At 41.7% G+C, this 12,868-nt stretch overlaps 2 protein-coding genes across 3 annotated transcripts; one reads left to right on the top strand and one right to left on the bottom strand.

The window, feature by feature from the left end:
* Positions 1–187: 187 nt before the first annotated feature.
* Positions 188–12,279, top strand: LOC108117416 (neuropathy target esterase sws). Of its 2 annotated transcripts, none has more exons than XM_017229825.2 (11): positions 188–992; positions 3,585–4,313; positions 4,381–5,306; positions 5,369–5,940; positions 6,472–6,890; positions 7,290–7,565; positions 7,630–7,816; positions 10,009–10,125; positions 10,630–10,841; positions 10,931–11,275; positions 11,356–12,279. In XM_017229825.2, exons 1-11 carry the CDS (start codon positions 891–893, stop codon positions 11,737–11,739), a joined length of 4,269 nt encoding a protein of 1,422 aa, XP_017085314.1. In that variant the 5' UTR covers positions 188–890; the 3' UTR covers positions 11,740–12,279. The 2 variants fall into 2 exon arrangements, with proteins under 2 accessions (XP_017085314.1, XP_017085313.1); XM_017229824.2 differs by lacking the exon at positions 10,009–10,125 and adding an exon at positions 9,011–9,127 and having other exon boundaries at positions 189–992.
* On the bottom strand, positions 12,160–12,846 carry LOC108117421. The gene has a single exon (XM_017229832.2). The coding sequence runs from the start codon at positions 12,838–12,840 to the stop codon at positions 12,280–12,282; it is 561 nt and encodes a 186-aa protein (XP_017085321.1). The 5' UTR covers positions 12,841–12,846; the 3' UTR covers positions 12,160–12,279.
* Positions 12,847–12,868: the final 22 nt, after the last annotated feature.

Below are 12,868 nucleotides of genomic sequence, written 5' to 3'. Positions count from 1 at the left end.
AATTATAATATTTTGCTAACAAATTGCTAAAACCAAAACCAAATTCATTAATTTTGAAATAACCGTTTAATAACGAACGGCACCTGGCCATACTGGCTTCTTGACACACAGCTGTTAAGTCATCGACATCCGGTATATCGATGATTTTTAAGCCTTTAAAAAAGGTCATCGATATTACGGTCGACAGTTTCCCATCTCTAGTTATTAGAACAACAAAAATGAGTGCATTTCAGTTTATTAGTTTGTAGTTACATAGCAAAATGCTCGTATATTTCGGCTTATTGAATTAAGTAAATTGTCGTTGTGCGTTGCCACGCCCCCACCTAAACAGCCGACCACCCCTGGCCTCTGGCAGAAAGATAGAGAGATAGAACCAAAAAGAGCGAGAGGGATACACGGCAACAACAACACATAAAGAAAACGAAATATTTCCGCAAGGAACCAGCAACAAAAACAACAATTACTTTGGTGATTCTCGTAACGGCAAAAACAACAAGAGAATAAATTCAAATTAAAAAAGAAGTGGTATTCAAGTGTGTGAGCGTGTGTGTGTGCGCGCGGTGCGTGCATTACAATAATTGCACAAAAACCAAGACAAACGAGGGGCGGGGGTGTCTGAAAGTGTAAGTGCGACAGAGCGCGACATATAAAGAGAGAACGATAGAGGCAGTACGGCAACAACAAAGGGCTGTGATTTTATTTGGGCCCCCACCCTCTCCCCCGCCCCGTCTTGACACTTGCGTATTTACCAAATAAACGGAACATACATAAGTCATAACAGCTAGAACAACAAAAAAAGTTAAATAAATAATCGAATAGTTTTGTGGGAGAGAGGAAAGAGAGACTGTGTGAACGGATTCGTTGGAAAACTGGTAGCCTAAGAGAGCACAATGGATATCCTGGAAATGCTGCGCGCCAGCACCAACGGTGGCTACAATACTCTCTTTTCAGACGCATGGTGCCAGTACGTTTCCAAGGAGATCACAGCAGCGGTAAGTGCACTTTACCCTTTCTTTGTCTTTTTGTCATTCGTTTTGATTTTGGCAGAAAGAGTGAGTCAATTTCATTTCAATTTAAAGAGAGTGAAGAGCAAGACTTCAGAAAGGAAAGGCAGCTGGAAAGATTGGTAAAATTTGGCGCAGGGTGGTAGGTAGCAGGGAGAACGATATTACAGCTGTTTTGGGTCCACACATAAAAAGAGCGGTAAAGAAAATTGTAAACTGCACCCCCCCTAGTGTGCAGGATAACAGCTGTGAGAGGTTCTTATCTAAGATAAAGATGCAAATTGAAAATATATTCAAAAGCATAAGTTTTATAGAACATTTTAAAAAATGAAAATATATATTAAAAATACTGCGAATTCATCCAATTTATATAATTTAAATTTTCAAAATGAAAACGGGTTTCTTTTGTGGCAACATCTAAGTATAAAGATTAAGGTCCCTGATAAAAATCACTGAGCGAGCGATAAAGCAAGTTTTATTAGCCGAAATAAGGTAAACAAACTTTTTGTGAAACCCATTGAAGTGTTGAGGGTGAACACCTGTGTCAGTTTTCTTCAGTCTACTATTTTTTATATTTTTGAGTATCATTATCTTAATGGGAATTTACTTTACAGTATACTTTCATTTTGAAGTTTTAAGCTGTTCTGGCCCTTTATCATAAGCTTGTATACCAGCCTAGGTCAAAAAGAGAGGTATGTAGGATGTAAGATTCTATTCAGTTGGTTTAAGTACCAGACAAATGATAAAGACAGGAAACTTGGGGAACTTCCGTGTTCTGATTTGTCGCCTTCAATTCGGAATTGTTTTGTGGCCTTACATTAAACTAAAGAAAACAAAACTACAAAAACCACTGACTACAGTAGCCACATGATAACACCACACGGCCAATAATATTGATAATGGCAGCTCCGAACAGGAGGGAAAAAAACTAAACTACTAAAGCTGATAACTATAACTGATTGCTAATCAGAAGCACGTGCAATTGTTGGCGAGGGGGTGCGTACGAAATCAGTTTTCAATAATTCAATTAACCCCTTGGGGCCACATCAATTTAGCCGCCTTGTGACTGTTCAAATTTTATCGTTATCGTGTACCCAAATGCTTGCGTGTGCGGCTGTCTGATCAGATCCAAGCAAATCCAATTGGATAAATGCATGCGTGGCGTGGCTTTGGCTTCCAATTAGACAGACTGAGTCAATTGGATTTTATGATATTTCTTTTGTACATTTCGCAAACCTGTTGTAAAAATAAACTGTAAACAAACAATAATTGCTTGTGGTAAATATAAAAGTAACAGTAGGTGCACAGCAAGAAAATTGTGCAAATGACTAATTTATTTAAAAAAAAAACTATCATTTATTCTATAATATATTTCTACAAATATTTTGCTCTTATTTGAATAAATTTAGATTTCTTCCTATTAATATAATTTGGAAAAATGTAAATATCTAGCTGTTGTGTTTTATTTTTCCTCTGTGTAGTATCAAATACGAGAGTACAATGCGGAAACTGCAGACAATAACAAATGGGGGCGCAACAATAAATCGTCAGAGAAACAAACAACAACAAGAACAACTCAAAGCAAAAAAAAAAAAAGAACAAGTGCAGCGACGTTGCGTCGTCATTTCAATGTCAAAGTGCTGAATGCAATAACAATTGCGATAGCAACAACAACAAAAGCTTTAAAGCAACAAAACTATGCAAAACAAAAATAAAAACAATAAGAATACGGAAAAACAACAACAAACCACAGCTGATGCGCTTGATTATACGGGCGTGACACTTGCTGGAAATCAGCTTTTGGGAAATTACAAGTGTTTTCGTGCTGAATAATTCATAAATTGTCTGGGCGTCGTTTTAATAGTGCACTCATTGTAAAAAGAACAGCAAATTCATAAGAAAATTATAATGGACACAAACTACAAAAGTCTTTTTTTTATATGTAATAAATCGTAGGTATTTTTAATCTTAAACTAAAGAAAACTGATTCAAGAAAATCGTAGAAAACCAATTTTATAAAGTTTAATAAGGAAGGAATACCTAGGTAATTCGCGATCATATCATATACATAATATAAAACCAAGGAAATCATTTAGAAAGTTTTTAGTAAAAGTTATGTTCTGATAAGTAATTACAATAATGGAAGTGTGAAGTCTTGTTGGGAATCAGCGTTTGGGAAAATACAGGTGCTCATGGTGCATAATTGATTTGGTGAAAAAGGCAGAGCTTGTTAGGTAGCCATATGAAATCAATAGCTTTGGATTCTTTTTTATTCTTAATACGAGAACCATATCATTTAAACCATTCTCAAGAATTCGAAACCCATTTAAAAAATAAAGGCGAAAGAAAATGAGGTTTCTTTTTATTTTAAAGAATTGGCAAAATATCAGATATTTTCTAGGTAATTAAATCGGAACCAGTTCGATATGCCAACAATTTGAATTGAGCCGCAAACAAAATCTGACAGCAAAAAGGCATTGTCATTTGTGCCTTAAGTTTTTATAATAAACAGTCAAAATGAGAGCTTTTAAAATAGTTTATATACTAATCCTGTTTAATTTGTATTTAATTAATTTGCAGATGTACGTGTATTGCGCTTTGGGCTTGCTGGGCATCCTGTTTCTCGCCTGGTTCATGTACTTCAAGCGATTGGCGCGGCTGCGACTGCACGATGAGATTGCCCGTTCCCTCAGCGCTATGTCTTCTGGCGGAGATCTACGTGGCTTGCGATTTCGCAAGCGGGACAAGATGCTGTTCTACGGGCGACGAATGTTGCGCAAAGTAAAGAACGTCAGTGGTCAGATGTATAGCAGCGGGAAGGGCTACAAACGTCGGGCTGTGATGAGATTCGCCAGGCGGATACTTCAGCTGCGGCGGGATAATATGCCGCTAGAGATGCGTACCGTAGAACCGCCAGCTGAATATCTCGAGGAGACCATTGAGGGCAGTGATAGAGTGCCACCCGATGCCCTCTATATGCTCCAGAGCATACGCATCTTTGGGCACTTCGAGAAGCCCGTCTTCCTACGCCTCTGCAAGCATACCCAACTGCTGGAATTGATGGCCGGCGATTATCTTTTCAAGATCACCGATCCGGATGATAGTGTCTACATCGTCCAGTCGGGCATGATCAATGTGTACATCTCCAATGCCGATGGCAGCACTCTATCCTTGAAGACGGTGCGAAAAGGCGAGTCTGTGACCTCGCTGCTAAGCTTTATAGATGTCCTGTCGGGGAATCCCAGCTACTACAAGACGGTCACCGCCAAAGCCATCGAGAAGTCAGTAGTCATTCGTCTGCCCATGCAGGTGAGTCTTTGATTTTTAAGCTTCAACAACGTTTTTTACTCACTATTTTTGTTTTATTCACTTGCAGGCCTTCGAAGAAGTGTTCCAGGATAATCCAGATGTGATGATTCGCGTCATCCAGGTGATTATGATCCGGCTGCAACGTGTACTCTTCACCGCCCTGCGCAACTACCTCGGTTTAAATGCCGAACTGGTGCAGAATCATATGCGCTACAAGAGCGTGTCCACGATGGGTGGACCGATCAACTCACAGTCCTCGCAATCCTCAAGACATGCGCCCAATGGTCCGGCCACGGTGGTCTCACAGATAAATCTGATTCAGTCCGCTGTTTCGCAAACGGGACCGGGTGTCTCGGTGACTGTAACCCGGCCGCCACAGTCACCATCTCGGCACTCGCGTGAGGAGCACACACTATCCGATCCGAATCCTAATCCGGATGTCAGTGTCCAAGGGACTAGCAGTGTATTCACGGAGGTGCATGGCGATGCACCGAATGCAGATCTATTTCACCAACAGCAACACTCGGTGGGTAATCTTTCAACGCGTCGCAGTTCAATCACTCAAATGACGACCGAGGGTTCAGTGACCGTCCCTGCCGGTCCAGGAGTGGCGACCTCGATAGATGTGCGCCTAGTGCAGTCCTCTGCTGTAGACAGTCTGCGAAAGGAGCTGGGCCTACCGGAAGAGGATGCCCACATTATTGAACCTTTTGTGGAGGTACGAGAGCTGGAGCCAAATGTCACTCTCATTACCGAGGGCAATGCAGACGATGTTTGTGTGTGGTTTGTGATGACCGGCACTTTGGCTGTCTACCAGAGTAATCAGGATGCCACTCGCGCTAAGCAGGATAAAAGCGACATGCTCATCCACTTTGTACATCCCGGGGAAATCGTTGGCGGACTAGCCATGTTGACGGGAGAGGCCAGTGCGTATACAATTCGTTCAAGAAATAACTGCCGGATAGCCTTCATAAGACGTGCAGCCATTTACCAGTAAGTTTTGACAAAAAAATATGTTATCTAAATACTACATGTTTGCTTTTCTTTCATGTTAGGATTATGCGACAACGACCCCGCATAGTTTTAGATCTGGGCAACGGAGTAGTACGCCGCCTATCGCCACTGGTGAGGCAGTGTGACTACGCTTTAGATTGGATCTTCCTGGAGTCGGGTAGAGCTGTCTATCGGCAAGACGAGAGCAGCGACAGCACTTATATTGTTCTCAGCGGGCGAATGCGTTCCGTAATCACGCATCCTGGTGGCAAAAAGGAAATTGTTGGCGAATATGGCAAGGGGGATCTCGTGGGCATCGTCGAAATGATTACAGAAACGTCGCGCACCACGACGGTGATGGCTGTGCGCGACTCGGAGCTGGCCAAGCTGCCCGAGGGCCTGTTCAATGCCATCAAGCTGCGCTACCCCATCGTGGTGACCAAGCTGATTAGCTTCCTTAGCCACCGCTTCCTCGGCTCGATGCAGACGCGCTCGGGCAGCGGGGCGCCGGGCGCGCCCGTTGAGGCTAATCCCGTCACGCACAAGTACTCCACGGTGGCCCTGGTGCCCATCACCGACGAGGTGCCGCTGACGCCCTTCACCTACGAGCTCTACCATTCGCTCTGTGCCATAGGTTCGTATAAGCCCGGTGAACCGTTCAGTCGATTTGTCAATAATTATTGTTTATAGTTTGTTATTGATAATTTTTTTTAAAAACAGCTGAATTATGGGTGTAGCTAGCAACATTTTTCAAATGGGCATTAACAACTAAAGGAGAAATCGTATTTTGAACTCATCTTTACGTTTTATGATTTGATTCATATCCTAACAGTTTAAAATCTGATTTCTGAGCAGATTAATTTGCCATCAAACACATTTAATATTATAAATTATGTTTTGGAATAGCACCAACGTGTTATATTTTATTTTTTAGCGATAATGAACTTAGTAATGAGAAAGTTGATGGGAATAGGAAAAGGTAATGGCAGGTATAGAGTTCAAGACCAGAGTTCAACCAGATTTCAGCTTATAGAACATTTTATATTTTTTTCCGCTAAGATTTATTCAGAACACGATGGATAAGTCCGGTAACGTTTCACATTGCTGCGCTATAGCTCCAAAATATCAGCCCATATTAATGTGTCTCTTCTGTTTCTTGACTTAGGACCCGTACTCCGTTTGACCTCAGATGTGGTGCGCAAGCAGTTGGGTCCAAACATCTTCGAGGCTGCCAATGAATACCGGCTGACCTCGTGGCTGGCACAGCAGGAGGACCGTAACATCATCACCCTGTATCAGTGCGACAGTTCGTTGAGCGCCTGGACACAGCGCTGCATGCGGCAGGCGGACGTTATCCTGATCGTAGGCCTCGGCGATCGCTCTCATCTGGTCGGGAAATTTGAACGTGAGATCGACCGTTTGGCGATGCGAACGCAAAAGGAGCTGGTCCTATTATATCCGGAGACCACCAATGCCAAGCCGGCCAATACCCTTAGCTGGTTGAATGCCCGTCCCTGGGTGACCAAGCACCATCATGTGCTCTGTGTCAAGCGCATCTTCACGCGCAAAAGTCAATACCGCATTGTAAGTATGATAGGTCCATAATTAATTCATATACAACTTCGAAAAATACTCCATATAACGATAAAGCCCAAACATGTTTTTGATTTCTCGATTTATTGCCATGTTAAGATAATCGAAGCAATTGTGTTAATACAATAGTTTATCGTTTAACGATGGCCACTACATTCAATTTAACTTCCGTGACACTGCGCATAATAAAGATTACACAATCTGATTTCGTGCACAAGGAGCCCATTATCAAATTTTTTTTTATCTATACTTGGAAATCTATCATTGACATAATGAACGATTTCATGCACAAATCAATTTTTTAGATAGGGTAACCGTAATTAAATGTAAATCGGTATGTCAGCTAAAACAAAAATTTAACTTACTTTTTGGTGTATTTTTTTTTTACAGAATGATCTCTACAGTCGCGTCCTGCTGTCCGAGCCGAACATGCATTCCGACTTCTCGCGTCTTGCCCGCTGGCTTACGGGCAACTCGATTGGCCTTGTGTTGGGTGGCGGTGGGGCGCGCGGTGCAGCCCACATTGGAATGTTGAAGGCTATTCAGGAGGCAGGCATACCCATCGACATGGTTGGTGGTGTCAGCATAGGCGCTTTGATGGGAGCTCTCTGGTGCTCAGAGCGTAATATTACAACTGTTACACAAAAGGCGCGTGAGTGGTCAAAGGTTAGTTTTGAGATTAAAAAAAAAAAATAAGTGGAAAAATAAATAACTTAATATTTCCGTTTAGAAAATGACAAAATGGTTCCTACAACTACTGGACCTTACTTACCCGATCACATCGATGTTCTCCGGACGGGAGTTCAACAAGACGATCCACGACACTTTTGGGGACGTGAGCATCGAGGACTTGTGGATACCCTACTTCACTCTCACCACCGATATCACCGCCAGTTGCCATCGCATTCATACCAATGGTGAGTCAACCGATCTCCGCATTTGCCTTCTCTCTCTTTCGCTTTGTATGTGTCTGTCTCTGTCCTTATCTGTCTCTTTCTAATCCGTTTTTAGTGAAGTGGTTAATCGGTTAATAGGGCTTTAAATTATTGGAATCTTTTTTCAGAGATCTAGCTTTATTTGCAATTTAATTTGGTATTTGGTAAATATTAAGATTTTATTTTATATTCAAGCAGTAACTATATATTTTAAAAATTCTTGCTTTTGGTGTCTTAAAGCTTAATTTAAAGAAACTTTGATTTAACTTAACTTTAAATTCGGTGCGACTATTCATTATTGCTTATTTACTCGAACACTTAAATTCGACTAAGTAGTTTTAATAATTACAAATTGTAAACATGGCTTTAATGGCTTCGACATCAACTGCACTTAACTCGACTTTTTTTTTTTTAATATTTCCACTTTGTTTGCTTTTTGTGATTAGATATGTTTTTAGTTGATAATGATCCTGGGATTCCCATAATTAATGCTCAGTTAGTTACTTTTTGTTTCCGATTTGCTTTTGTATCCGTTCTGTGGTTTCAGATCCTTTTGATTTAATAGCCTTAGAATTTAGTGTACTTCAGAAATATAACCCTCGACAATGAGACACCCACACAAGCACGCGCCCACCCATACACAAACAAACATACACAGCCCCATTCCACATATGGCCCGCAATTTATTAGAGGCATTTCCACGTTTCTAAATGTTCTTTTCTGCCGTCAAATCGACTTGTTGGCGGCGTTGCGCTGCCAATCGAATGTGCCGTTATGTTTCAATTTGAAATTTAACAAATCAAGATACAAATCTAATTGTTGTTGCTGTTGTTGTTGTCGTTTGGAAAGCTTGTGCCAAAAATTACGGCTCGTGTGCTTTTTGCTAGAGGCTAAACTTGTTGCTCCCCTTAAATAATATCCATTGTTGCTTTGAATCCATTCCATTGGTGCTCCTCATCCCAATATTTTCCATTCCATTCCCCATTATCCTCGCCCAAAAAAAAAAATAAAAAAGAAAAAATTGCTAAGCGCTATTTTCTCTCAATCTCTTTCTTATTTTTTCTCTTCTCCTCCCCAAAAAACACACAACAATAAAAAAAAAACACCTAATAACACACACCCCACCGACTTATCATAACTGGCATGTGTCTGTCGTTGATATATATATAACACTAGGATATCTGTGGCGTTACGTACGCTCCTCCATGTCGCTCAGTGGTTACATGCCGCCGTTGTGCGATCCTAAAGATGGACACCTCTTGCTGGATGGCGGCTATGTGAATAATCTGCCAGGTAATTAGCATTTAGCAATTAGCACTTAGCAACTAGCAAATACAATTTAACAAAAAATAAAACAAATACTTAACCCCGGGCGTTAATCCAAAATCTCACTTTCAATTTCCAATCTAGAGCTGAGTTTGTTACGGCACACAGAGCGCGCAGAGTGTTGGAAATTCCTCTTGTTCGATCATGCTTGCCTGCGTTCCAAGTTCCACATGCTCCTAGTCCCATTCCGTTCCGCTCCGTTTCTCGACCCCGTTTCCATACAAAAAAAATCCTTGAAATGCTGTTATATATGTTGTTCTTGTTTTTAAAGATGTATGTATAAAAGTTTAAGAATTTTCCGGGGCTAAAGCAATGCTGTTTGCTGCCTATCGATAGTTTGTGTGGCCTGCATTTCAAACGGTAAAAGTGCATTTTGTTTATGCCCTCTGTCTCATTCCCACTCACATAACCACACACGACAACACACACATTTACAATGCTACACATACTCCTACGACTGAGTGCACAAAATTTCTTTGGTTTTTCCCGTAATTATTTTAGTTTTTGATGGTATTTTTGAGTTTGCTTTTAGTTTGTTTTATCCACAATTGTTGTTTCTGGTCATTCTGTTGTAATGCGTACATATGTACATACATGTAAAACCCGATATCATTTGTAGTTGTAGCACTAAAATAAACCGTTATTTCGTGGATAAAAGTGTGTCTTTCTCTTTTTCTCTCTCTCTTATCTTTAAAACACATGACCTCTCTCTCACACACACACCACAACAATTGAAAAACCAACACAAATTCACGTGTCCGTGTCATCCGCAAACAATATAATCCACAACCCTGTGCTGTTGTTGTTCTGTCTTACCTGTGATTTGCTAACGGTGAAAAAAAAAACAGGACACCTGTGGCGGTACTGCCGCGCCAGCATGTCGATTGCCGGCGTCTTCCCGCCGTTTTGTGATTATCGCGACGGCCACTTGTTGCTCGATGGTTGCTACACGAATAACGTTCCAGGTAAAAAAAAATACAGCATCCACCTCGGCGTTTCAAGATCCACGCCTCAACATCCACAGCAATAGATTATCCGTTCCAACACTCTGCGTCGGCCCTGCGTCCGCTCCAGTTTTGGGAATCCCCCAGCATTTAAGTTCTTCATTTCCAAATCTCCTATCAAAATTCTCAGATTTTGCAATATAAAAATTAATAATTCGCTAAAAAATTGAAAAGAACTTGAAAGTAGAATTAAAATGCTGTGGGAAAAAGAATACTACTTAAAATGTGTTTATGATTGCGATTTCCATTATTAATAATCTTCTTTAAAAATAAATAATTGTAAAAGTACAAAAATATTTGTATAAAATTTTCAATCGCAGAATAAACACAGTTTTAGGAATTGATTTTCAAAAATCTTAATGACAACAACTAACTGAACATTTGCATCCATATCGCCCACTGGTAAAAAAAAAAAAACAACACCACACGCATGCTCGCCACTTCATTTCCTTGATCGCCGTTTAGCCGACGTGATGCACAATCTTGGGGCTGCTCACATAATCGCCATCGATGTGGGATCCCAGGATGACACCGACCTCACCAACTACGGTGATGACCTCAGTGGTTGGTGGCTACTTTACAAAAAATGGAATCCCTTTACGTCGCCCGTAAAGGTGCCCGATCTACCGGATATCCAGTCTCGACTCGCATACGTCTCCTGTGTCCGTCAGCTCGAGGTAAGATATACATATGTACATGTACTTGACAAAGTTAAGAACTCGAATTTTTGTTTAACAACTGACCGCATTCACACATATTTTATCAGGAGGTTAAAAATTCCGACTACTGCGAGTATATCCGACCGCCGATTGATAAGTACAAGACATTGGCCTTCGGCAGCTTTGACGAGATTCGTGATGTGGGCTATGTGTTTGGAAAGAACTACTTTGAAAACATGGCCAAGGCTGGTCGGCTGGGAAGGTTTAACCAGTGGTTTAATAAGGAACCACCCAAGAGGGTCAACCACGCCTCGCTGAATGAATACACGTTCATCGATCTGGCGCAGATCGTGTGCCGGCTGCCGGAGACGTACGCTGTAAACACGGCGGAACTCTTCAGTGAGGACGAAGACTGTGATGGCTACATCTCGGAGCCAACAACACTAAATACGGTAGGTGGCCTCCAATTTGGAATATCAACGGCAATGGGCTCATCATAATTGGAATTTTCTATTAATATACTTTTACACAGGATCGACGGCGCATCCAAGTTCCGCGTGCTGGCAATTCATTGTCCTTCTCCGAGACAGAAATGGATTCGGATGTTGAGCTAGACCTGAAGCTAGACCGCAAAATAGACAAGTCCACACAGTCAACGCCGCCGACGACCAACAGGATGGGTGAGCGCGCCAAGGAAGAGGCTAGACATATAGAAGATAAACGGGATCGCGATTGGAATAGGGGTGGAAAGCAGACGGATGTGACTGCCGACGTAGCCAATGTTGCTGATCAAGCCACAGTATCCGAGCAGGAGCAGCCGCAGGAGCAGGATGGCCGAGTAAGGACAGGGCAGCTGAGAGACAAGGATGAAGACAAGGAGAATAGGAGCAACGCGAATAATGAAACCAAAAACTAGCTATATAGGCAAAACCAATCAAGGCGGGGATGTCTACTCAAGAAAAAGCAGCAGCAAAAAACCAAGGACGAGGTGCCTTCCGCTTGCCAGACGCCCAATCAGGCAACCCCACTTCACCAACAAACCAACAACTACAACTACTCAATCATCCAATCTCCAACGAAACAAAACTAAATAGCAATGACAAGGAAATTTGTTAACCTCTAGGTTTTAAAGCAACAATGACTTAGGCTTAGCTTAGCATATGAACTCCGCATGCAATCCTCAATCACCTCACCAAACATTGTAATGGAGGCACAACGAGTCCACAAACTTTGTATATACATATAGTTATATATTTTTACTGAAGCAACCGATATTGATTGTAGCCACGAAACTGAGACTCTTTTGCAATGAGCCCCCAAAAAATCCCGCCCCATATTTGCCGCACACTTGTGTAGTCTCTCTTTTATTATTTTAGGTAAGCAAATTGTTTGTTTAATGGTCCGATTTGATTTGTAAATGCAAGCAGAATAAATTAAAACAATTGAAAGTACAAAATCAAAACGAATTCGTATGTGTGGGACTGGAAACATCCATGAGCAGTTCGTTAAATAGCTCCATCATAAATCGTGCATCTATCACGGCATAAGATTCTTCCTGACTATAAGGACCCCAGTGGTCAAACTTATAGTAGTTGCGGAAAGAATGAAAATGAACATACTCCTCCATTTGCAGGTGAGTCCTAGATGATGGATTCTCGAGCCGCACATGCCGTCGGCCGGGTGGCTGATGCATATGCAGCTGTTGGCCCACGATGACAAGGTCTAAAGGATTCTTGGGTGGTATAATTTTAATACCCGACTTATTCTGTTCATTTCGGTGTTTTTGCGTTGCTCGATTCTTTTCGATAGGTATTGGTACTTGCTGGCCTCCACTCATCCGTACCCACATCCGCTGGCCATTAATGGCGACGAATGACGGCTGCAGGAGCGGATCGTGGAGAAGCAAATCACTGGACTTCTTGCCCGTTAGCCGCTTTAAACGTCTGCCGATCCTGTCCCACTCCTTATATTGGCGCTGATGCGCCAGCTGAAGACGCCAAAGTGTTGCCCCTTCCATTTTTGCATTGAGTTTATTTTTTAATTTC

The sequence above is a fragment of the Drosophila eugracilis genome, unplaced genomic scaffold (genome assembly GCF_018153835.1).
Source record: "Drosophila eugracilis isolate 14026-0451.02 unplaced genomic scaffold, ASM1815383v1 contig_2147, whole genome shotgun sequence".
Lineage (NCBI taxonomy): Eukaryota > Metazoa > Arthropoda > Insecta > Diptera > Drosophilidae > Drosophila > Drosophila eugracilis.
This window is presented reverse-complemented; position numbering and strand designations above follow the sequence as displayed.